Below are 26,876 nucleotides of genomic sequence, written 5' to 3'. Positions count from 1 at the left end.
ACATAAAATGACCAAAGGATAATTGAAGTACATTCAACTGGTTAGAAATAAAATAGCTTGTATTAATTCATTAAGTGTCCATTCAAACAGAAAAATAGTAAAACATATAAGTAATACTATTGCTTTTATAATAAGAAAAAATAAAGAAAGTAAAAACAATTAAAATTACATGATAAATCCATGTACAGGTATGGGACCTGTCATCCAGAATGTTCAGGACCTGGGGTTTTCCAGATAAGGGATCTTTCCCTAATTCAGATCTCCTACCTTAAAAAAAATATATTAACAGTAACTAAACCCAACAGGCTTGTTTTGGCTCCAATAAGGTTTAATTACATCTTAGTTGGGATCAAGTACAAAGAACTGTTTTATTAATTCAGAGAAAAAGGAAATCATTTTTAAAAATGTAAATTATTTGATTAAAATGGAGTCTATGGGAGATGGTCTTTCTGTAATTTGAAACTTTCTGGATAATGGGTTTCCGGATAAGGGGTCCGATACCTGTACTATAACTTAACTTCAACTTATCAACACATACAAAACTAAAATTATGCCAAAAGCATTGTCATGCATATGAAAGCAAATGGTGTATCACCCTGCCAATTGTTGTTTAGCTCTTTATATACTCGGCATCTGAGCATATTAATACTAAAGTCATGTGGTTCTTAGTGCCACAATGGGAGATGGCACATTTTGTTGCAATGAAGCCAATATTCAAAATATGACCGTGACCAACTGCAAATTGCATCGCAGATGCTATCTTGTGCTGAGTTTGTGAGTGGTCAAGAGGTGGTGGTTGTTCAAATCTAAAACAAACTTCTGATTGGTTGTTATTCGCAATCACATAAGTGCGATTTAGCACCTATGATTCGGAATGAACAAACTTTTTTTGCCTGGTACAGTTTCGTAATTTTTCATGAATGCACATTAAAATTTCACCATGTGTTCTCTTTTGCCGAAAGAATAGATTTGAAAAACTGATGACTACCAGTGCAGCTGATTTTACAATTCCAGTTTTACCTTTCGATCTTTTCAATGCATATTGTTTGAGAACCCCTGGCACAGGAAGGTCAAAGGGATCTGGTTATAAAAGGCTAATGTGCTGTTTATATGTATGGAGGTGTTTTTGAGAAGCTTGTGTTTATTAAAGGACAACTCATGTTTTCCATCATAAGAGATGATTATATCTAGGTGATTTTCCAATAATTCTAAAACATTTTCAAAGATTTGAAAGCAGCTGAATGGTTTTATGATTTATGGGTGTTTAGTTGTTTGTTGGGTTTGTATTTTTATGGCGGCTTATGATATAAATTCAAGTCACTGTATTCTGAGTTTTATTTCTCACCCTTAGAAATGATATTGTCCTATTCAAATGAAAATAATTTAACTGCCAGAAACTTGCATATTTAAAAAATTGCTGTCTGTGTGACTGGTACCTTATTAGTAGATGTGAACATTCTTTGCAAAATAGATTTTTCATTTTTTTTGTTCACTGGGCCAGGAGTGGGGATTCATATATAATAATTAATATTTTCATTTCATTTTCTGTGTTTTTCCTGCAGGAAATGGAACATTAATTGGAGCCTCTGCAAATGTTGTATGTGCTGGAATAGCAGAACAACATGGATATGGATTTTCCTTCATGGAATTTTTTAGGTAAAGTGGAATTTATTATTATTATTATTGGGCAACATTCATTTTATTGTCTTACCTGCCAACACACATACTCACATTCTTGTATTTTGTCTGATGGTCTCGGAAACTCTACAATGCTGGGAGCCAAAATACTGTAGGTTTATTCGATAACATTGTTTCTTACTAAGCCCAAGTCTATGCACTTCATGCCCTACAACTATTAAATGCATGCACACAAGGTTATTTAGTTTATGTCTTTTCAGGGATGTTTACAGAAAGGCAACTTTTGTTTCTGGCCACTGTAATGCATATAGAAGAAATCCAGCCTAAATTTTAGTGTGCAAGTGCAAACAAATCAGTGCTATTTGCCTTCTCCCCCTGTCACAATGCAGTGTTACATTCTACAGGATTTAGCCACAATTGGATATGATGATAATTGTTGATAATCATTGCAGCTGATGGAAATAGGCAAATGGAATAGGAAAACTGATCTTTAAGTGCTTATCTGCTGTAGATCATAACATGTACAGTACTAACTGCTGTATATTATCTATTTACAACTTCTCTTCTATAGGATTTGTTTCCTAGCAACCCCCTCACAAAAAAAGTACACTTAGGTGGCTGCTACTGAAAGCTGGCCAAACAACCAAATTAGTTTAAAATGATTCTGTGTGAATGCAACCATGCACATGCTAAACTGGATGTGTCTGTGGGGAAACTTTGCATATTTTCCTTTGTGCAATGAAGTTTTCCATTGCATGTGTACAATGTAATAATTTGAGTTAAAAGTTTTATGAACCTGCAAAGGTATTTATCGCCTCATCCCAAAGTGGTAAAAAATTGTGTACTTTATAAAATGTGCTCATGTAAACATCTTAGTAAAAGTTATTATACCGAAACAAGTAGGCTATCTTCAAGCACGTTTTTACATTTCACAATGTAATGACTAAAAAAAAAAAAAAAAGAATAATACATAGCAAAACACAGTTCTTAACATTTATTCCTTTCACAACTGTCTTAGAGTGGAAATATCACTATGATGTGGGAAGTTTTGAATTTAAATACCAACAAAATAGTAACATCTTTTTTTTAAGAAAATCCTTTCTTGACATGGGTAGGTGGATATTATCTGGTTGCTATATCCTGATGAAGTTTAACATCAATTGTTTAGGATGGTTATATACCTTTATTATGCTGTGCAGTTCCTATTGCCAAATGGCTAGTTGCTGCAAGCGTGAGATCAGTTTCTCCGTATTGCACTTGAGGTTTATTGGGCCTATGACTCTATTAATGGGCGAATTTATTACTCAGTATTTATTTTTCATTATTTGAAAGGTAATGATGAAATAATTTAGATCAGTGCTGATTTTCTGTGTTACTAATGATTTATTGTAAATTTGTTAAAATTGATTTGGACCAAATTTCTTAGTCCCTCATAGACTTGCATTGTTTTTGGAATTAACACAATATTTGCCTATTTTTGGGCACTTAACTAATGGTTAGGGTGTTCTATTTCTCCACTGCTGCTGTATCCTAATACTTCATGAAAAAGAAATGGCTTCAACTGCTGACAACAAAGTTATTCATTCTAATGGATTGGCTCATTTAAAATAGCTTAAAAAGTCATTAATACATTTGTTAACACTCTTTCCTGATGAAAGCAATAATTACTGTGCTAAGATTCAAACTACTTGAAATTTACCAGGAATCCTAATTGAAATCTACCCTAAGGTTTATTCACTTCTTGGAAAATGCCACCATCCTTCCTTCTTGATGCCATTGGTCATGTTTGGTAAGAACATTAACTAGAAAAGAAAAAAAAAACCACATTTCTCATTGCCATTCCATACATTATCTAGAGTCAGTATCAGGGACAAGTGGACAAGCAACCTCTGGCCCTAAATAAATAAAGGATAATTACCAGTTCTCATTAGCTGAGTTTGGTGTTGTAGTAATAGTAGTACAGAGGATTGTTCATTTATAAAGTGACATCAAATGATTTCTGGATCATTTTTAAGAAGTAGTTTCTGTACCTCACCCAAGCAATCATATTCAGGGTTTTTAACATAAAGCAAGTTCTTAATAAAGCAGTACCCTGAAATTTGTCATTGCAGTCATTGCAAATGATTGTCAGGCCACAAAGGACCAGCTTGTTATAGAGGAAACATGGTTATACAACAGATGTAGGAACAATACTGTGATCATTGTAAACACACATGCAGCTAGTAAATCTGTTTTGCAAGATAACTATTGTCTACTATTGAGTTCTAGCCAGTGGACTCTTATCCTTGGCATTCTTAATGGCACCAATCTTTTCACTTTTTGTTTTTCATTCTAGGGCATTGTTTTTTTTTAATTGTTTTTTTGTATAGCAGAGTGCTGGGCAATGGTCTGCAGTTGAACTTTCAAAGTATATGACTGCAGTATTGTTTTTAGTGCTGACATTTAAGAGAAGAAAAAACACATGAATAATATAGGAGATGCAGAAGCTCTCAGTGCAGTCTTGAATAAGGTATATTTGGACAGTTCAGTAATATTTTCATGCAGGCATGGCTGATATTGGTATCTTATAAGCTGCACTTATTCTACTAACGACACTTCAGTTACACATTTGAGTATAATGTCTAATTACATTGTGGTCTGCTAGGGTAGTTTTTTTGCAATGCTTGTGTATGAACAAGGTACATTTGGGACATTTTTCCATTCTGGTATTGTGGTTTAAAAAAGCCTGTATTGTCTGTATGTATGTAATTATATAATTAAAATTAAGCATGGAACTTGATGCCCCCCTCCCATGCATTCACATTTATGCGCAGAGAACAGCATTCTGTAATCCGCAAGGTGGTTATCTAGAGGCCACATGTTATAAAAATGACATTTGTCCATGTCAGTGTTATGTAAAGCATATTGTTGTGGGTTTGCATTGTTCATTTGTGAATTGCCTTGATATTTTCTGTTGCACGTGTCTCTGGCAATTACAAATATTAATGCAAGCTCAGGGGTTTAGTTTTGCTATTTTTATGTGCCCACATTCAGACATATCTTTTGTCCTACATGTAATTTTTTTTTTCAATAATAAAAATGAATCTTTGTAGGCTTTGTAATAAGACTGTAGGTAGAGGACTGCATGATGAGGTATGGCATTGCCAGGGTTTGTGAGATAGGAATCTTTTTATAATTTAATTGCGCAATTTAGACAAGTGAATGTTTAGATGTTAAAAAATGACCCTCAGTAAATTAGTTTGTGGAATGAAAACTGATTCTTATTACAGTCAATTTCATCTTCAACATAAAATGAAGAAAAAAAAGTTTTTGCACTGTTTTTATAAGCAGAAATCATTTTAATGCTTTAGTTTGCCAAATAGCTTTCTTTTCATTTAGGCAGGCAGCTAATTAAATACTGGCTTGCTGTAGGTGTTCCGTGTAGCTGTTATTCACTAAGGATGTCTGAGGAATTCTGTAAAAGGTAGATGGAAATGGGTAACAGATAATGAATCAGATTCTGGTATTTTATGTCAGCCATTAGTGTCTATGTAGCTGAACAGTGGATTGCAAATGTAAACAGGTTAAAAATGTTCTATGTATTCTTGCACCAGCTTTATTTCACACTTATGATTATAATTATATATACATTTATTAGGGAGAAAGTTTCAAAGAAAAACATAAATTGCATTTCATAGGGGCTGATTTACTAACCCACGAATCCGACCCGAATTGGAAAAGTTCCGACTTGAAAACGAACATTTTGCGACTTTTTCGTATGTTTTGAGATTTTTTCGGCGTCTTTACGAATTTTTCGTTACCAATACGATTTTTGCGTAAAAACGCGAGTTTTTCGTAGCCTTTACGAAAGTTGCGTAAAATCTTGCGATTTTTCCGTAGCGTTAAAACTTACGCGAAAAGTTGCGCCTTTTTCGTAGTGTTAAAACTTAAAAGGTGCGAAGTTTCGCGTAAGGAAGTTCCATGTCTAATTTAAATGATATAATTACATATAAACAGACAATGCAGGCTTTGTCTAACATTCACAGGTCAAATTTATTATCTGAGGCCACAGGTCAAATTTGTTTTATCTGAGATTTATCCTTATGCATGAGCATATCACAATTATAAAAACTAATAAATAAAAGTCTTGCAACCTTAACCACATTGATATGCCACATAAGTAAATGGTAAGTGTATTTCCAGCATTCAGATTCTCAGTTTTTTTTTTTTAATGGAATACAATTTTTTTCAGTTACATTTTTTCCACCATGACATTTTGTTGACATTACAAAACTCGATCAAAAGTAACCAATTGAGATTTTTTTTAATTAATTTAAAAATGACAGTAAAATTGGGACTGTTGAAATTTTTTTATAAATTTGCCCCATGTCAAGATGGCGACAAAGCAACAATATTGGGGGTATTTGCTAAGCACTGATTTTTGGCAAGATCCGATTTTGCCGTGGAAAAGCCGATTTTGTCACAATTTAGTATAAAAACCATAACAAATCCAAATGCACAAATACACCAGCGAAAACTTGTTGAGATCATGTAGAAGTCAATAACAGATGTCCCATTTACAACTGAAAGATAATTCTTGGCTTTGTGGTTTTAGAGGTTTTTGTGTGTTTTTTTTTTTTAAAGCTGGCTTTTGTAATACAGTACAAAAAAGTTGTGGTTTGTGTGTGAGAAAATGAAAAAGTCACAGTTTTTGCATTTTTTTCAGATCTTTTTATAAATAACTAACATTTGTGGAAATGAGTTTAGTCGTGGTTTCAAAAAACAATAAAACCACGAAGAATCCGAATGTTGATAAATGCCCCCCCTTTTTTTAACAGAACTTTAAATATATGCATCTCAATGTATATTTCTACTCTGAACCAAGTAAAGTCCACAATATTACAAAATGTGATTAAATATTTTAACAAAAAAACTCTTGGTAATTCAGCAGTGGTTAATGTCAAAGCTGTTGTGCTATTAATTCACAATCAAATTTATTATTCAGATATAATTTTGTGTCATATGACAAAATAATATGAACATTGACTCAATGTGATATTCAGAAGCTTTCTTTTATTCGAAATGAATGCAAACAGAACAAAATAACAAACCAGTGGCAGTGTCAGCAGGGGATGGCAGACTCAGCTGGGCATCATTTGAGTTACAATATGCCATAAGTTTTGATTGATACTGAAAGAAATGTAATGTTCACAGAAATGTTCTCTGTAAGATATAATTTAAATCTCTTTAGCATGGTTTATACATAATTCAAGGTGAATTAACTTAAGCCTTTTGAAATGTACATTTCCGAGATATCGTAGAACACAGATGGTTTCAGTTCTTGAATTTCTAGCACATACTTTTAACAAAATTGTTCTCAGTAGGACATTCAATTTATCCCTTTTTGTAAACAGTGACCAATAAAGCATGCAAGCAAAGCTTTTAGTTTTCCCTGTCAATCCCACTTGTGTGAAGTATTAATGGCACAGCCTACTGCTCTTTTTTTATCTAATGATTTCATTTATACTGTATGTCAGGTTGAGCATTATACAGTGGAATGTATTACTGTTTTATATAAGGCTTCTATTTGTTTATCTATATGTGTGATCATTTTGGAAAGAGAAACCAGAGGTATCTTGGAACAAATGTCCACAGACTCAAATATGTCTTTTCTTTGATGTATAATTAAGAATCTAAAAGAATGTATCAATCATAAAATACAAAAATAAAAAAGTTGACCATAGAACTAAGGATTATAAAAATACAGCTTGAAAAAGGCATGATTTAAAAGGCAATAATTGATAACAGCATTGTTTTGTCAAGACAAAACATAAACCACACAGAGAGCATTAAATGCCAAACATATAATCTATGCTAACTTTTCCAGCTGCTCTAGACTCGGTGTCATTCATTCATTCATTATGGTTCATCACAGGTTCATTAACATTCAATTTTTTACCAGGTATTTACTTTGATATTTAAGTAGTCACGACTACTGGGTACTGTAGTCATATATGATTTAGTACTGAGGGTGAAAACACAGTACTACACTGTCTAAAAAGTACTCCAAAAGTGTATTCAAGTGAATTGTCTGTGTCCTAAAAGATATAGTGAATATTTGTTTGATTTTTATTTTTTATCACTTTCATCGCATGATAAATATTCCTACAAATGTATGCTTTATAACTAAATGGGTTAGGGGACAATGATTACCATTAGAATAAATTATTATTTTAGACCATAAACATGGTTCATGTTAGAGCATATGCTCTCTATATGCTTAGAATGATTGTTTTTCTAGGTAACTAAGCAATATTCTGTTTGTGTAATTAGACATAAAAACTGGTAAGTAGTGATGAGCAAAGGCATGGATTTACGGCAAATTTTTGCGCCTCACCATTGGTGGATTTTTTAGCGAATTGCTGCGGAGCTGCGGAAAAATGCACGTACATCAAGAAAAAATGACGTGTGCATCAAAAACATTTTTTTAACAATTATTATTGGCATGCGTAATTTTTTTGACCTGTGCGCCAACGTGTCATTTTTTGGCATTTTGCAAATCTTTTTAAAAATTCACAAATTTTTCAGTGAAGCAAAATGGGACATATTCAATCATCACTACTGGTAAGCTTTTAACACAATACTTTACTTGGCACCTACAGTATATTAGACACAGTTGCTCCCCAGAATCATGGGTTGATGATCCACAGGAAAAAAAAAAACAGTAGGTGGCATTGTTTGCAACAATTCATTCATTTTTGCCTGAAGAAGGGCTATGGCCTGAAAATGTGTTCACAAATTGAGATCACAGGTTGCCAGTTGAGGGTCATATATGCAGTTATGCAACAGACTCTTTGTATACTGTACATTCCATGCCTTTGCTATTGGGTGAGGTAGATGCTTTTAGTGCAAAAGAATGAAAAATTAAAATGAGTTTGATGCCCCTTGTAAGTTCTAAGATTGATAATTGTAACAATTTTATATCCCAACTAATTAGAGGGTGATTTTTTTATTTTTCCCTTGAGCACTAGCTTATTTAAAGTATGAGTTCAGGTTGCAGAAGAAAAGTTAATAATAAATTAATTAATACATAAATTTGCTTGAGACAATTCCCATTAATTACTATAGAAACTTGCCAGCTTTTACTTGTGAGTATTTTATGGCAAGTTTTCTCTTTTTTTCTTTAAAAATCCCGACTATTCGAGGTCTCAGAAAATACTCCAGGTACATTCTTCTTTGCGTTTTTCTTGATGCATTTTTTTTGTAATTGGGAATAAATTGATTTGTTCTATCTGCAAAACTTATCACCATTATGAAAGATGTTTGGACTCCTCTTTGTGCATAAATATAGGCCTTAAGTGTCTGACTAAAACATTCAAGGTAAATTTGGACTTCTTAATGTTAAATTTTGTACAAAAAGCAAGACTTTTATAATTTCTTATATACAAGTATTGCTATACAGTTTTAAACACAACTCCATAAGCATAATCAAATTATTAGTCTGTTATGTTATGTGATAGTAAGGTGTTGTACCATGTAAGCCATTGAAAATTGCAGAAAATGTAAGGTTTGGTAATACCTTTTATTGGCTAAGTAAGTAAAAATTGCAAGCTTTCGAGATGATATTATTACATCTCTTCTTCAGGCTTAAAGATGTTACATCTGTGTAGTTAACATCTTTAAGCCTGAAGAAGAGATGTAATTCAGTTATCTCGAAAGCTTGCATTTTTACTTACCTTTAATTGGCTAACTGAGTATCAAATAACCTTACATTTTCTGGGATATGTGCAAAGACATGCAGCAGAAAGATTAACAGAAATTATACAGTATATCAGTGTCAGTACCAACCAGTGCTGATACATTTTCACAAACAAGGCAAGAGGTATGTAACAAAAAGAAAGCTAGTGTGTATTTCCAGTACTGACTGGCCAGTATATGAATATTCAAATACTTAATGCATGACTACAGAAATGCTCATGGTTCATTACACTGGCTTATTGAGCACATTCATCGTTCCCTAATTCTAAAGAATACTTACATAGCAAGCCATCCAATATTTTCTCTTGGCTGCCTAATTTTAATTATTGGTACTAACCTTGATGCTGAGTGATTTTTTTTTCTGCCTGGTGTCAGTTTGCGGTTTAGAAATAATATACAATTAGTGCAATTAACACATTCTGTGTACATACAGCTGAGGATGTTAACCAATGCATCTGCAAATGCCAAATGCTTGTTAAAAACAAATTTGTATTGTAGATTTTTGTCTACATTGTACCAGGCTAAGAGTGATGATTTACATAATTTGATTACATTAATTCAACTGCTACACAAGGTAAATTGTAATTCTTTGTATGAAAAAAAAATTGGCTGTGAATGAAGTACTGAATCTGCTATATAGAAACTTGAAATGATTTACATGATCAATATATAATGTATTAGGCACATATAAAGGGATTTTTGTACTTGCTCTTAAATCCTTTTGTCTTTTCCTACACTGTGGGACACAGACACCATGGTGATGAAGATCCACCAATTGGTGAATGGACACTAAAACGATAATGTGATTCCTACTCTTGCTTAGAGATTTATCCCCTGCCCAGATTCCACAGTCACAGTTTCAGGACTAAGGAAAGAGAAGACCGCCCTGTACAGCTACTTCGAAAGTCAGTGACAAAACAAATTTAGCATTGAGGGTAGGACTAGTCCCCTATGGGTGGGTTTCCAGTAATACTGAGGCTTTTAGAAAACTGTGGCCTGTAACCTTGTTCTGTTGGTGTGCCAAAACTTTCTTAAGTCCATTTTTGAGGAATAACAGAATACTTGTTTCCTGGAAACCCTAAAGGATCCCTGCTACCTGACTCATACCAGGATATGAATGTTTTTCTTGCTATGTGAGAAGGTCCTTTCTGGTGTGGAAAGGTGTGAGGGATCGTCTGCTACCACGCAGACAATGTTGCCTGCATCTGTAAGGGCTACAAATATTGCCTGAATGCCTTCCTGTTAGATTTTCTTTTATGATCCCAAGGAGGGGAGCAAAAGGAAGGGAAGATGTACCATATACTGAAATAACATAAAATCACTGGTCCACCCACTCCTAATGTTAGTGGATCGAACTGAGGGAGATTCATAAAGAGATGGCCCAAGATTCAGAATGGGGTAATCAGTCAGGATGGCATTGAAGAACAAGTAGCAGCTGCAGGTTCATGATGGCACCAGTGGAAAGACCTGCACAAGGAACTAGGGGAAGAGATAATGTCCAATAGAACCGGGCTGGCACAAGCAAAATTGATTTCACATGGGTACTAGGAAGATGGCACAAAGCAGCTAAATTGATTCTGATGAGCTGGCACAAAAGCCAAAAGGGCAAACCAATGAAAACATTTTCTAATCATCAAAAACGTGTGATACTTTTTCAATTACTTTGATTCCTTCTGTATTCTTCAGTCTGAACTTTAATAAATCTGCTAGAAGTTTCTGTATATAGAGATCCTCTGTAGGACCACAAGGCTTAGCAACTAATAAAAAATATCCTCATGTCTGAACAGAACTGTCTTAGGAGATAAAAGATCTCCTTAGGTCTTTATCTGGATTACTCTGTAATTAATGCACAGTGTACTGTAGGACCAACACATATACACAATCCTTTCCTTCTATCTTATGTGGGTTACACAGAAAAATAGGATTTTAGTTAAACATATGCCAATATTTTGGTGCTAACGTATGCTTAATGGCTGATATGATAACTGATTGGGTGATTTATTTTAGTGTTTTTTTAATTTTAAAAATTATTATAGGTTCTCACAAATGCACCTTGGGGTATAATTTATATTTCTTTATAATGCATGTAGGCATGAGGGACTAGCCTATTGCATAACTTATAACTTATATATAGCACTACAAATATGTGCATTAATGTACATTTTAAAATACAGAAAAGTTTAAAAAGGAGGGCTAACATTGCATATAAACAAAAATATACAGATATTAAATGCCTGAGAGGATTGGATGCAACAGCTCAGAACATACAGGGACACAAGTGAGAAGCAGGCGAGTGAAAGGTCTGGCAAAAGAATTTGGTGAGCTATCCATTGCTTAATAAACTGCCACAAAATATTTTAACAGGGTATAAACAGGTTCAATTTTAGAAAAGAGCGGAAGGATTTTAGTATCAGAGTTTAATATTGCAGGGGAGAGAGAGGCAGCAAACTGAGAGAGTGGTCAGTAGAAGGTTGCAATAGTCTGAGCAGAATAGGCTAAATGCATCAATAATTTTTTTAGCAGTTGCTTGAGAAAGAAAGGGATCTATCTTGGCAGTATCATCCGGTTTTGTCAATAGAACTAATATGATTTGAGAAGCATAGGGAACCATCATAGGCAGTGTGCAGAATCCACAGGGTTAATGAGCCTGCCATCAATAGTAATCTTAAATAGATCAGAAGGGCCAGGGTTGGGTGGAAAGGCTATAATCTGTATTTTGGCTTCAGGTGGCATTCATTTTTTAATTCTGTAATGTAGAGAGTTGCCAAATTATTGCCTACTGCCTTTTTTTTTTTCAAAGACAAGGCTATATTTGTGTGATTAGAATATTGGATTTAATTAAGATCTTCTACATGAAGGCAATGTTTTGGTCCTTTTTTTTCATCTCCAAAATAATTTTCTTATATTGCATTTAAGTATGTTAAAAAACATTGGATTAGGAAAAGCTCCCCTGCCAAAAGTAAAACCACAGTTATCACAAGATGATCTGTACTGTGTGAATAAGGGTAGGATGACATATTTGCTGGAGAAGAATAAAATGTTCTGTTCTCTGCTTTTAAACAAATGAAATGGAATGAATGACATATTTCAAGATCTTCATTATTCACACACTCATCCTGACATTTGACACAAATGATTGACTAAAATACCAGAGGTGACATACCATGTATATTTATATATACAGTGTATGTGTATATATACATGAGAGCTGGAACGGGGCTAGGCAGAAGTGGCTCATGTCTAGGGTGCAACGCTGGGGGCGGCGCACTGGGCATGTACCTTTCCGGCACACAGAATCTCCATGTCATTGAGCAGGCAAATATTGCAACTATTTAAGAACATTCCTCAATGTAAATTGGGGTGGATGTGGGATTTCATAATCTACACTACATAATATCGAAATGTAGTCAGAGAATTTGACTATATTAATTAAAAATTTTCTCAGTATCAACATTTGAATTGTTGTCTTTGTACTGTTTTCAATAAAATATAGGGCTTAGATTATTTCGTGCTAACTCATGCGGTGTTTCAGTTGGAAAAAGCTCAGCTATTTTTGTCATTTTTCCAGAATGCTCTTTTGTAACGAAGAAAAAAAAAATTAAGCTTAAGCAACTGCAGCTTTTAGGAGCCAAAGTTTTTATTTATTACAAAAGCCTGTTTGGGAAAAAAACAAAGAGCCAGGCCTGTGTAGAATATCTACTTTCAATGTTCTTTGTGTTCCGTACTTACTCAAATATATTTTTATACTGTTATTTACAAATGTATATTATGCATATACACAATAATACCCTACAATAAATTGTACAAAGAAAGATTGGGGGTTTGTCTACAGATGTTTTGAGCATTAAGATGTGCACAGTGCAGCGATGGTCAAATGTGTTTCAAAACTTAGCAAGATATGGTATGATTGTTCAACATAACCTAAATATTTGCATCATACCTGCTGTGCAATGTTTTGATAATGAGCCATAAATATTATTCACTAGGTACTCTAAACAATGCTAATTTGAAGCCACCATGGCGTTAAGTGGGCAGATTAAGAGCTCAGGCTGAAATGCAATGATCAAGCTGCTTATTCTTCAGTGTCTTGTGACACAAATTCCTTTGCTTTCTGCAGGCAAGGTGTTTTAATTGCTGGATTTCCCATTTTGCTTGTTCTTGTGTTTAAATATTTATGTTGTAAAGTATGTGACAAGTCCCTGTCCTTTTTTTTTTATATCTTTCTTTTGCAGTTAAAAGTAAGTGTACAAACTGAGTGCTCAGCTTAGCTGATTTTTAAACTGAATCTATTAATTTCATAAATATTTAATAATAATAATTTATAATGCAAGCAAGTTATGACTTGGACATTTGATAAGTTGCAGTGTTTTCTTATTTGTGTGCAGCTATCCAATATCTATTGAAGTAAAACCTCAGCTTTAAATGTTGGTTTTGGAAATTGCAACTTTAACAATGATAATCCAACACATGATAGTAATAATATACACGTTACAGTCAGGTCTTTGTTTTAGTTTTTAGCTTGTAGACTTGTCAAAACTAATTCATTGTTTGCTATGCTTAGCTGCATTGATGAAGTTAGGCACATACAGTACATATCTCGAAATCTCCCACTGTTAGGAAATAGTTACAGCTTACTGTTGTGGATGTTGATTACAGCTAGTATGAGGCAGAAGCTGATCTTCTTAAACTGGAATGAGAGATGTCCCATTTGCTGGGGGTATCACATTGTACAAAAAGTAGGAAAAAAACATAGGTTCTATGATTATGACCATTAGTGGCCTTCATTTATTAACTTGAATACATTATTGAAATAGTAAAGCAAATCATAGCTGACCAAAACTACATTATGGTAAATCTAGTTCTGAGAACTAGTGATGAGCAAATTTTTTCACCAGACATGAATTCACAGCAAAATTCCATATTTCACCAGTAGCGAAACCAAAAATTAGCTGTGACCAAACATTCGCAGAGTCCAAAACCCCCATTGACTTTAATCATTATAATCATAAATGAATTTTTCGCCATTTTACAATTTTTTTTTTTTTAGAAATTTTAAGAATTTTTCAGCTAAGCAAAGTGGGACAGATTAGAGCATCACTACTGAGAACCACTGGACATTTACTCAGACTGTCCCTAGACTTACATAACAGATTCCATTGTGTAAATCTGTATCATCCAGAGCTGTAGAATTTCTTAAAAACTAGGGGTCTGAGTGAATCTTAAGCTGGCCACACAAGTCGCACAAAAGATTGTTCCAACCCTCCACTGGCATTCAGGGCTGAATCGTCAGATATGGAAGTAGAAACAATAGGATTTCTACCTCCTTCTGCCGATTCAGCCCTGAAGGCAGATTTTGCTCAGGAGCCTTCAATGGCATGAGATCAAAATCTTTTAACCCGCCCGATTGGCGAGTCGCCATTGCCGAGTTGCCATACACGCACCGAATATCATACGAATCAAGGTTTTGTACGATATTATCGGCGTGTGTATGGCCAGCTTTAGTATGTCTCGATGAAATTGTTTGTAAGATTCTCTGTTCACCCAATATTGAAAGGACTAGTATATTAGGGCACTTGCTGTAAATATAAGGATAATCCCAAGATCCTATAAAAGTATGAGCATTTTACAGGTCATGGAGCTCCAAGGTCGTTTCTAAGAGTCTCAGATTTCAGAGTAGGGATACATACTTATAATACTCATTTCAAGAATACCCATGACGGAATTGGCATAATTATGCCCCGGTTTTAACTAATGACATCTCTAAACACCGTTTAAGAACATGTTTTACAGGTTATTAATGGCTCATGTATTATATTACTTTCATGTCTGCCTCTTTAAATATCTAGGCACTTCAGTTGTGCATAATAATGGCTTTCAAATGTACTTATTCTGTTAAAATAATAGCCATGTCTACTTACAACATCCTAAATCTATGCTATTTTTATAGAAGGTGGTAGAATCTATTTTAGTTTCATTTTCATGCAAATTGTTTCTCCATCTCCTATGAACCTTGTATAGTAAATATAACAGTTGCGTAAAACAAAGGGCTTTCTATTTTGGGCAGTGATTAACTTATAATAAATAGTAGAAAGTCTCTGTGACAAGCAATTGCATTTAATAAGTGTCGCACAGATAGGTGCAAAACTCATTTCATTTTGTAAGAAAACATACACTTCATGTACAGAGTATTGTGTCCTTAAATATTTCTGACTTACATTTCATGGGTATTCTGACCTGCTTAGTCTGACACTCTATGAATGAGCCTATGAAGCAAGAATGATTTGTACCAACCAGGGCTTAAAAGGGATATTAACATTCACGCAATAGTCTCAATTTGAAGAGCCCCTCTTGGAATAAAACATTTTTGTAATCTATCTTTATTATTTAAATAACAATGTTTAAATAAATGTTTTTCTGACAGGGGCTGTTAAAATTCAGACTGTTGTCTGGAGGTGAACATACCCTTTTAGTCCCAATAAAGTTTAAAAGACACTAAGCTGTTTTTCTTTAAACAGGTGTAACTTGACATTGGTATTGGTAGAAATGAATGTAAAATTGAGTGAATATGTGGCTGGGTGGCAAGATGCCCCTAAAATCATGCCATTCCCTGCATTGGTCTTTGTGGTCTATTGGCCTTTGTTGTTTGTACTGGTTGCCTATTGTTATTGATATTGTTGCCTAGTGAGGTCAGCAATGAGACACACTGGGGAAAATCAGTGGTGCCTATAACACTGCTTCACCTGTCTCTGTTTCATACAATATACTGTAACACCTATTTGGCCTATTTAAGGACAAATCCAGGCTTGTAGTATAATGGAGAGCATGGGTTACATGCGACACTTAATGCAAAGGAGTGAGCCTCCGCTAAATGGGAGAATTAGGATGGAGCGAGGGTGTAGTTGAACTACAACTAGCTGAGGTGTGTGATGCAATTAGTAAAAGATGGACGCCAGAGGATTCTTATGATGAAATAATAACTGGTTTATTGTACAAAGCAACTGGATAGTGCAGCAGGGTACATACTCACAGTCACAGCAGTATAGGAATTGGTCACAATGGATATAGCAGATGTGACACACAAGGAACAGAATACCCCACTTGGAGGATGCACAGAGGATTAGCTGATACCCGAGGTGAAGACCTTTCAGAAGGGAGTGTTCCGGCCGACTGTGGTCCAGGGGAGAACTCCTAACACTGGTACCTGGCGTCTAATAAAACCGGTCCCTAAAGAACGACAACAGAGCCGGGGTAGGCTAAACCCTTTTACAACTCCTGGTTGGGGCTATTAACTGCCCTTACTAAATAAGCTGACTACGCTCACCACTCCTAGAGGGTGCTATGAATAAACTGTCTGTGCTGGCTTGTTCTCATTCACGGGCCCTGTCCCCGACTTATCACTAGGGTATGAGGTCCCCTAGGGTACAAATGGCTTCTGGGCCTATGTTCTGTTCCAGGCTCAATTGAAGCTCTGCCCAGAACACAGCATGCAGCCAAAAGAGGAAGCCACTTCCTTGTGCAAGACACTATATAGTCTGCCAAGGGGAGTGGTCAACCTGGGCTAAACCTATAGGGGGTAGCCTAATAACTGTAATCTGAGTGTAGAGGGCTCTGCCCTATAACAGCACAGATAAGATTAGATAAGGGGATAACACCATAGGGAGCTTAACCCTATGGGTCCCTACAATACATTACATGTTTTTTATGAAGTGTTGTGTAAAATAAAGTGAACTGATCTTTATCACTGTTCTGAACTGGATATGATATATTTTGTACCTTTCACCCATTGCGTTAAGTCTTTGGTGAAGTAAATGACATCATGTGGGTGTTTTGGTATTTTTTGGTAATTGTAGATGCAGTTGAACTATGTTATTGATACAATATACAGTAAACATAAGCACATATATGTGTTTTCATACATAAAAAGTAACTTAAAACACATTTAAATACATGTAGTTACACATGCTAGTTTGTACAAGCTCCTTCATTTTGTTATGCGTGATTTTTTTATTAACATCGTTGGGTTTCTCTAGAGAATTTGTTAAATAACCAAGAGTGTATTATGTATAGGAAAAGGGAACATTGTCAAGCTGATATATGAGCAGCTTTGTGCTTTCACTAGGGAAAAGAAAGTATGAATAACGCAGCCGTTAAATTCTGGGACTTTATAAACAGACGATAGCTGTTCTGCACTGGCCCAAGTTTGGTAGAGTACGATAACACATATTTCAGATTATTTAGTTCATGTGTTTTGTGTTGGTGTTGCCTTTTTTTTAAATGAATCTCATTCATCATATCTTAATAAATTTAAATAAAAATTTCAAAAGTACTTTCATGTAATTTTCTATGGGTTATTTAAAAATAAGAAAGACGGCTGCAGACCTAGAAATAGAGTGATTTTTAGATTGCATATTTTAATGGAAAGATTCTGCAGTGAATTGTCCTTCTAGTCCTTCCCATTTTACCGTTTTTCTTGCTTAACTCGGGGAAAGCAATATGAAAAAAGTTTACAATCTGTGTCAACCTGCTAATTATTAGTGAGACTTGTGATGGCATTTTTACTGCGCTTTCGTAAAGCGGTTTAATTTGTATGCACCTTTTGATTTTCTCTTTAATCATTATAATGCAAAACATAATTCTTTACTGAGAACTAATTTAAATCAGTTGCTGCTCGGTGCAATTTAAAACACATGGGAAACAGAGATAATTTGCGAACATTCATTTTCTCTTGGATAAAATTGTGTTCAACAAATAGGTGTAACAAATAGCTATAGTGGAAAGAAGAAATGATGATGCTGTCCTGAGCTTCAAGTCTTGTGACCCACCAGAGTAGCATCTAGAAGACCAGTCAAAAGCTTAAGATACTGTGGGTATTTTACTTTTGTCAAACTCCGTTTAGCACACCACTTCACTGTGGACATGTACAGTATGAGGCAATGTGATAAAAGGCAAATTGTTTGCACCAGGTTTATTGACCACCTTCAACCAAGGAGCAGGTGGCATTTCCCGGGCACCTGATTGCAAGCAAACATTTGATTGGCTTCTAGATATGGTGCAACCGTTGTGCCTTTTCATAAAATGTATTATTTATAATAACCGCTGTATTCTTAAGAGTGCACACAAGCCAATCCCCAACCCAATGTTATAATTTGCAGACTGCAAACAGGCTAGACTTTGCTATGTTGGGGCAAGAGTGATCCTTCAAGAGTTCTGTTGACATTTGTACTCCAGTCAAAAAGTGCAGCCTATTCATTCCTATGGGATATTTAAAAGTGCATTTTATTTTTATTTGATAGTTAACACCTAAAAACCATGCTGAGTATTGTTTTTATTCAGACTTTAAAGGCTCAGTGTTTATCCTTTGGTATATAAATATATTTTAGAAAGTATTATTCTCTCTAAATACATGGCAGCAAAGTCTATTGGTATAGAATTATCGAGCCACTAACTTTTCATTTTATATAGAGTGAACTATACTATTGACATTTACTAGTGGATGTACCTTACTTAAACCCCTTCTCTTAAGTCTGAGTCACCTCTTGTTATCTTCCCAGGTCCAGTGCCCTTTCCTGAATAGTATTGGTCTTTAAATTCTGATTAAAAGGTGCTGTGCCTACAAACCAGATTCTGTGATCATAAATGTCCTGATATTATACTAACTGTCAGTTAGTATAATATCACTGTCCTGATATAACTCTAACTGCACTGAATAGAAAGTGCAGTAAATAAGACATGTCAGGAAGTGATGGGAATTCTTAAGACTTTTGTGTTTAAAATAGACATTTTATACATACAGTTTCTGTAAGTGTGTTTTGATGATCCAGTTGATATGTTTTACTAAACACACTAGAGATGGCATAGAGCAGAAAATTAAAATTAAAAGTGGACATAAACTTTACAGTTCAGTCCTGTAAAGGACTGAGCCATCCCACTAAACCCCCATTGTTACATAACTTTATAAAACGCTATTAAACAGGGATGGATAAATTGCCACAACATTTATTCACATTTTAACAAATAAAAGGAACCTTATCAGCCTATCCCAAGGCAAAGAAAACTTAAAATACATTATCATATATCCACTGTTTTTGATCCAGAGGAAGCCAGTGCCAATTATGCCTCAAGAGGGAAAAAATTCCTTCCTGACCCCAATGGCGATCAGAAACGTTTCTTAGATCAAGCATTTGGAATTAACATAAATTAATACAATGCTGACTCTCACATTTATACTGTATAAAGATACAGAAACCACAATATAACAGTGCATTCAGGAATACATCCTCATTCGGTTATTAATAGATTATTAATATGATAACAAACAAGAAAACTCCCAGGAAGAGTGATTCTTTTCCTGACATCATATCCCTCTCTTTCTCTGCCCCTGTCCCAGATTTCTCCTGCTTTATATCTTTCCTTCTCGCCTAATCACGGTTGTACCTGATTCAGCCAATCTCTAAACCTAAACCAATGTAATCTGGCTGCTGGTCATTCTAATCCCTTGTCATGCAGCGTCTGGGCTTATAGCTCCAGGGCTTTCCTTATTCTGTGCATGCACATACTGAGGCTTCTGCTACTGCAAGGGATGCTCTCTTAATGATGGTTAGATCATGCAAGTACACCACATGCTGTTCGCAACCAGTATTTTATACTGACATAACCATAACACATAATTGAGTTGGTTCACCTGAATGAATTGTTACAGCTATGCTAAAGCTATGCATTGTGACTGCTTTTAATTACTCCTTGTTAAACTATATGTGAGATTTTTATATCTAATCAGAATACATGGAGTTTAGAATTTCAGTTGGTGGCTTGTATACCGTATTTCTTTACATTTCATTACTACCAAAGATAACTGTGTATGATTTTATTTTTCTTTGCTAACAAATACGTTGGGGAAATGCTTGCTGTTTGTGCTGTTGTAAAGGAACTTTGTAAAATATACAGGTATTTTACAGCATTTATTTGTTGCTCATGTGGCTATAGTGCAGTATATATACTACATTAAATAGTCAGTAAAATATCACTGATATCTTCTCTTTCAATAAATAAATAATAAGGTTACTTTACAGCTTTAGGAGTGGAAATGTTATCATATTTTCCCTTTTTTTGGAGGGGAAGTCAATATTTGAAATCTGAGGGGGTGATGTAAAAAAAGGCACTAAGTTTGTCCAGGAGTAGTAACCTATACCTATAGGTAGAATATACTGGTCATCTGTTTAAAACTGCACCTGGGCAAACTTAGTGCCTTTTATAACATATGGGTTAGTGAGTTAATATTGTAATTAGCTATAATATGTGTCAGTTGTATCCTTGCTTCCATCTACTGTGAACTTCACTTCTACTGGGAGTCTGGGAATTGTAACTTATGATAGCTGAAACACCTCCAATTTATCATTAGTGGCTCCTACAATAAAATAATTGTATTGTTATGCTGTCTTTGGCTAACTAAACTTTATTTCTTTCTTTACATGTAGGCTCGGTTTCCCAATGATGATCGTCTCTACAGCTATTGGAATGTGTTATCTTCTAGTGGCTCATGTTGTACTGGGGTGGAATGCCTAACTCAGTGCTCATAAATACATTGTATATTAACCATGGTTAAGAATGTAAACACTATTGTTCATGCCTAAGACCGACAAGCAGCTTCAATTCAATATGCAATAGGACATAACAGAAAAAGAGCTGAAATTATGTTTACACAAGCCACCTGTCGTACTCTATCCTATAATCATTGAACATCAGCTAACAAATGTGATGGGCTCCCAAATAGTTTTTATCTTAACAAGTACAATCTAACATTATGTACCATGCAATTTGTTGCTCCTTTTGTCATTAGAAAAGACCTATGCAAATGTTCTATTGTTATTTCCACTGCAAACAGTTATTAGTCTTTGAGATTGCTTATGTTCTCGACATACGCAGAAGGACATAAAATTGGCGTTTGAATGCAGTGGAACACTAACACCAACCTTTTTTAGTTGCTGGTCATTTATAAAAATGAATGCCACTTGTGTTGGTGAGTGTTAAAGGGGATTGCTACATATTCACGAAATATGTAGCAATCGAATCTGTTCCTTAATGCCTTGTAAATGTGTATTTTCACAATACACAACTGACCTAATTCACAGTTGTACACTGCTACAACTGGTCTATAAAAAAAAATACTGTACATATATATTTTAGAATGTACACAAAAAAATAAACATCAACATTGGTGTAACAGTGAATTAAATGTATGGTGCTGTCTTTTTATCCATGTGATTTTCTCTGTGTTCTGCACTGCTTCTCCCACCCCAACCCATTGTGTCATAAACTTTGTCCACCACATGTCTCTATATAAATAAAATGAGAGGGGAAAAACATTTAAGAAATAAAATAGCTTTGAAGCTAAAAGAAAAAATACAAAGAGAAGATGTTACTATGGATGGTAAGTAGTAGAAACAAAGGAATCTTTGCGGCAATACAGTATGTTAGTTAATTAGCTAAATGGTATATTAGAGAAAGCAAGCTTTAGAGAAAAAATATAAAAACTACATTTTGTCATCAGGTACTTTCATGAATTCATGATGTATGGTGAGTATGACACGGGTAAGATAAATGATACAAAAACAAACAAAACGAGGCTCCAAGCACTCCGAACCTTCAAGATTAAAATCTCATCTTTATTAGTCCATTAAAATACAAGCGCCTAACGCGTTTCGTGCGCGTGCGCACTTAATCATAGGCTTACTCACATGTTGAGAAAGGAAGTTTAAATAGCATACAGAAACAATTAGCATGATTAACAAACAATTAACATCAGTGCAAAACATCAAAAGGAATGAGCAAACAGATCGCTAAGCCCTTAAGCTAAAAATTAAACAAAGGACAATCTCAATGGAAATAAAGATGATGATTCACATAACCATCACATAATCAATATAATATAAAAATTCACAAGTTTATAACAACACAATTGATTATGCACTATAATATAAAATAGAAAATCAAATAATCAAGTCAATGGTTGTTAAAAAGAAAGTTTATACTATAAATTCATAATAGAATATAAATATGCAACGATCTCAATCATAATGCAGCGTCCTAAAAAGTTTTTTTACGTATAAACAAGTATAAGAAAGGGTGATAATGATCAAGATAAAAACCTTTCTGGCCACCATCACGATATTGAAACAGCAATTCGCTATCACAGTCATCGTTATGTCATCAAGTAGCACAGTTTTCTACCACCATACTAAGTATGATAGGTCGCTGTTGCGGCATCAGGCATCACAAATAGCTGTCACTACCCCGTATACCATAACTGGCCGTCACAACGCTAGTCGCAGCAGTAGAATATCTCGAAATTATTTCAGCGGCTCACCACCACAGCTCGCTCCATCTATCATAGCAACACTACATTCCAAAACTTAGTTTGAAAATCTTCTATTAATCCGCTACTTACTACGATCCATCATTACTACATCATGTGTAGCAGCTCACATCAAAGACCGAATTCAGACCATTAGGACTTTGTGTACCGAGGATAAAAATCCATTTGACCTCGGAACGTAAGAGACGTGCATACATATCACTACGTCTCTCAGGAATGATTCTCTCTATGGCTTGTATCTGTAAAAAGGATACATTAGAATTGCTACAATGAATGAAATGTCTGGCTACAGGACTGTTGCCATCACTCGCAATTATGTTTCTAATATGCTCTCGCATCCTACTTTTCAAAGAGCGTGTCGTGCAACCAACATATTGAATTCCACATTTAGAGCAAGTTAGCAGATAGACCACATATTTGGTATTACAATTAACATAAGAATATATATCGTATAATTTGCCAGTCACAGTACTACAAAAACTAGCAGATTGCTTAACATAAGTGCAGGTCACACATCTACTAGCACCACAACGATAGGTCCCTTTAGTGGTTAACCATATAGGTTTCTTTAGAGAATGTGATCTCCACAAAGTGGGGGACAAAAAATTGCCCAGGGTGGGGGCCCTCTGTAGAATAGAATTGGTTACTAAAGGCCGTTTTAAGAATGGGTAACTTCTCAGATCCAATAGTGTCGCGAGGATTTCTACGGCTGGTTAGTAAAGCAAACCTATCTGTACGTAAAGCTTTACCAAAGGGCTGAGATAGTGATTTCATGCTATAACCCCGATTCAAGAATCTATCGCGTAAGAAGAGGGATTGTTCAATGAAAGCCCTATCCGTACTACAATTTCTATGCAACCGATAAAACTGCCCCAAGGGAATACCCCTAAACATATGACCCGGATGGCAGGAATCTGCTCACAACAAGGAGTTTCCTGCACATGCCTTCCTAAAGGTAGTAGTTTCAACAAAGGAATCCTTAGCAACAAGCCGTAAATCAAGAAAAGATATAGTTGTCCCATTAAATTCACTAGTAAACTTCAGACTGAGGTTGTTGGAATTTAAATCATCCACAAAGCTCAAAAAACCCAGTTCTGAACCCTGCCAAACAAATAAAAGGTCATCAACATAGCGCTTATAAAAGACAATATTGTGCAAGTGAATGGAACTACCTCCATAGATGTGGGACTCCTCCCACCAACCCATGTATAGGTTGGCGTAGGTGGGTGGGGTGGGTGTAATCTGACTGCTACCAACGTCACTAGTAGTGTTATTCCCTACTAACAATTGAGAAGATTGCTCAAATTCACCACCATCAGGGACATTTAAAAAATATTTCTTTAAAGTTAATTTACGAACAAACTTATTAATGTCTATCATAGTTTCCAACACATTGAAATCCCTTGAGGGTGAGAAAGATAAACCCTTTGCAAGTAACGATGACTGTGTTTGAGTCAGTTTTTAACACGAAAGGTTCAAAATGTAGGTCCCTTGCTTCCCTTGCGGTCGCGAAGATGATAGTTCGAGCGATCTCCCTGCATGGAAAAATGAGAATCCCTCCTTCGGTTGGAATCACTGTAATCATTACGATCACCACGACCATTCATTTCCTTAAATCGTCTCGGCTGGGATATGTCCTTATTTTTCGTCCCATAGTCCCGATATTAGAGAAAGCAAGATTTAGAGAGAAAATATAAAAACTACATTTTGTCATCAGGTACTTTCATGAATTCATGATGTATGGTGAGTATGACACGGGTAAGATAATTGATACTGTAACTGTCTCTGCGCTGCAATTGTATCTTCCAGCCTTTGCCCAGGCTGAGATATGTAACTGTCTCTGTGCTGCAATGGTATCTTCCAGCCTTTGCCCATCTGAGATATGTAATTGTCTCTAGGATGCAATGGTATCTTCCAGCCTTTGTCAAGGCTGAGAGGTGTAACTGTCTCTAGGCTGCAATGGTATCTTCCAGCCTTTGCCCAGGCTGAGAGATGTAACTGTCTCTAGGCTGCAATGGTATCTTCCAGCCTTTGTCCAGGCTGAGAGATGTAACTGTCTCTAGGCTACAATGGTATCTTCCAGCCTTTGTCCAGGTTGAGAGATGTAACTGTCTCTAGTCTGCAATGGAATCTTCCAGCCTTTGTCCAGGCTGAGAGATGTAACTGTCTCTAGGATGCAATGGTATCTTCCAGCCTTTGTCTAGGCTGAGAGATGTAACTGTCTCTAGGCTGCAATGGTATCTTCCAGCCTTTGCCCAGGCTGAGATATGTCACTGTCTCTGCGCTGCAATGGTATCTTCCAGCCTTTGCCCAGTCTGAGATATGTTACTGTCTCTGTGCTGCAATGGTATCTTCCAGCCTTTGTCCAGGCTGAGAGATGTAACTGTCTCTAGGATGCAATGGTATCTTCCAGCCTTTGTCCAGGCTGAGATATGTACAGTATGTGATGTGTTTAGTGCCCATTACATACAAGCCATATACTCAACCTATTGCACACAGGCCATATTCTCCACCTGTAATATAATTTTTCTTTTAACTAATTAGGTAAGCTATTTTATACATTTGGAACTTCAAAGGAGAAAGAAAGCTACTGAGGCAGTTTATTGCCAAAAAATTAGCCACAATAATGCATGCTAGAATGCTATATTTATTCTGTAGAATGCCTTACCATACCTATATATAATAAACAGCCCTAGAAGCTCTTTGTGTTTAAAGGAACAGTAATATCTAAAAAAGTGTTTTAAAGTAATGACACTATAACGTACTAGTGCCCTGCACTGATAAAACAGATTTGTTTGCTTTATAAACACTTGTATAGTTCATATAAATTGGCTGCTCTGTATTCATGGGGGCAGCCATTCAAGCACAGTATACATAATAGATAACAGAAAAGCTGTGTAAAATCCCATTTCTATACAACAGAACTTATCTTCTGTGTAACCTGTGCCTTTTCTCTCTTTTTTAGCTTTAAATGGCTGCCCCCATGGCTACAAAGCAGATTGTTTATATAAACTATAGTGTTTGCTCCATAAACACTACATCAGTTTTACCAGTGCAGGGCAACAGTACATTATATTGTTAGATTATATTGTGTTACTTTAAAACACTTTCATTTTTAGATGTTATGGTTCCTTTTAATATAGCAGCTGCCATATTAGCTTGGTGTGATGTCACTTCCCTGACTGCATCTTTCCTATTTCAGATCAGATTACAGCAGGAAGGGGAGGGGGGAGAATAGAGAGGAGAAAGTTGTGCAGGCTCAAGCTTGTGTCTGGGTGTTTTGAACTAAGGGAAGGAAATCTGATACCAAAGCTCATGTGTACGCAATACAAACAAGGGAATGCAGTGTTTCTTTTCACAGAGGACTCTGAGAGTGTTTATAACTGCATAAACATAGACCTTTCTGATAACGCTTTCTTAGTTTTAACCTTTTCTTCTCCTAAAATGATCATTTACGATGCGATAGATATAGACCTAAGAGGACAGAAGTAGAACTGTAGGCTCAGTCTGTTTCCATTCCACATGCAGCCCATTAATGTAGCTGTTCATGAAAGGGCATTAATAATGGCATATAGCATGGCTTGATTTTTCCCTTCCAAACCTGCACCTTATTATGGTGTCTCTGTTATTGTGTTAGATATTTATGTACTCCACCCTTGCATCCTGGGATAATTTGTTAATGCCACTCAAAAGCACATAAAGTGGCCTATTTATAATGCTGTGTAAAACATCACCAGAAAAAAGGTGCAAAGAGCTATGTAAAATAAATGGTAAATTTATCACGCTGTATGTTTTTACGCCTTATGAATGCGTAAATTTGGTTTTACACCACCTTCAGACCTTGTGTAATCCATTAAAGTCAATGGAAAACCTCAAAAAATCGATAACTGGCAGTAAAAAAAAAAAGGCAAAAAAGCTGTAATGGATGAATGTCATATGTATACTTAGGGGCACATTTACTAACCCATGAACAGGCCGAATGCGTCCGATTGCGTTTTTTTCGTAATGATTGGTATTTTGCGATTTTTTCGGAAAATTGTTGCGACTTTTTCGTTACCAATACGAGTTTTTCGTAGCCATTCCGAAAGTTGTGCAAAATCGCAATTTTTTCGTAGCGTTAAAACTTGCG

At 35.5% G+C, this 26,876-nt stretch overlaps 1 protein-coding gene across 3 annotated transcripts in view; it reads left to right on the top strand.

The window, feature by feature from the left end:
- Positions 1-21,602, top strand: part of oca2 (oculocutaneous albinism II) — a 129,521-nt gene extending 107,919 nt beyond the window's left edge. For all 3 annotated transcript variants that reach the window (XM_031897023.1, XM_012957695.3, XM_012957696.3), the window contains exons 23-24: positions 1,563-1,656; positions 20,850-21,602. In XM_031897023.1, coding sequence (XP_031752883.1) covers positions 1,563-1,656; positions 20,850-20,937 — 182 coding nt within the window. In that variant the 3' untranslated portion in view covers positions 20,938-21,602. The remainder of the gene's footprint in view (positions 1-1,562; positions 1,657-20,849) is intronic.
- Positions 21,603-26,876: the final 5,274 nt, after the last annotated feature.

This window comes from Xenopus tropicalis, chromosome 2 (genome assembly GCF_000004195.4).
Source record: "Xenopus tropicalis strain Nigerian chromosome 2, UCB_Xtro_10.0, whole genome shotgun sequence".
NCBI classification, from domain to species: Eukaryota; Metazoa; Chordata; class Amphibia; order Anura; family Pipidae; genus Xenopus; species Xenopus tropicalis.
This window is presented reverse-complemented; position numbering and strand designations above follow the sequence as displayed.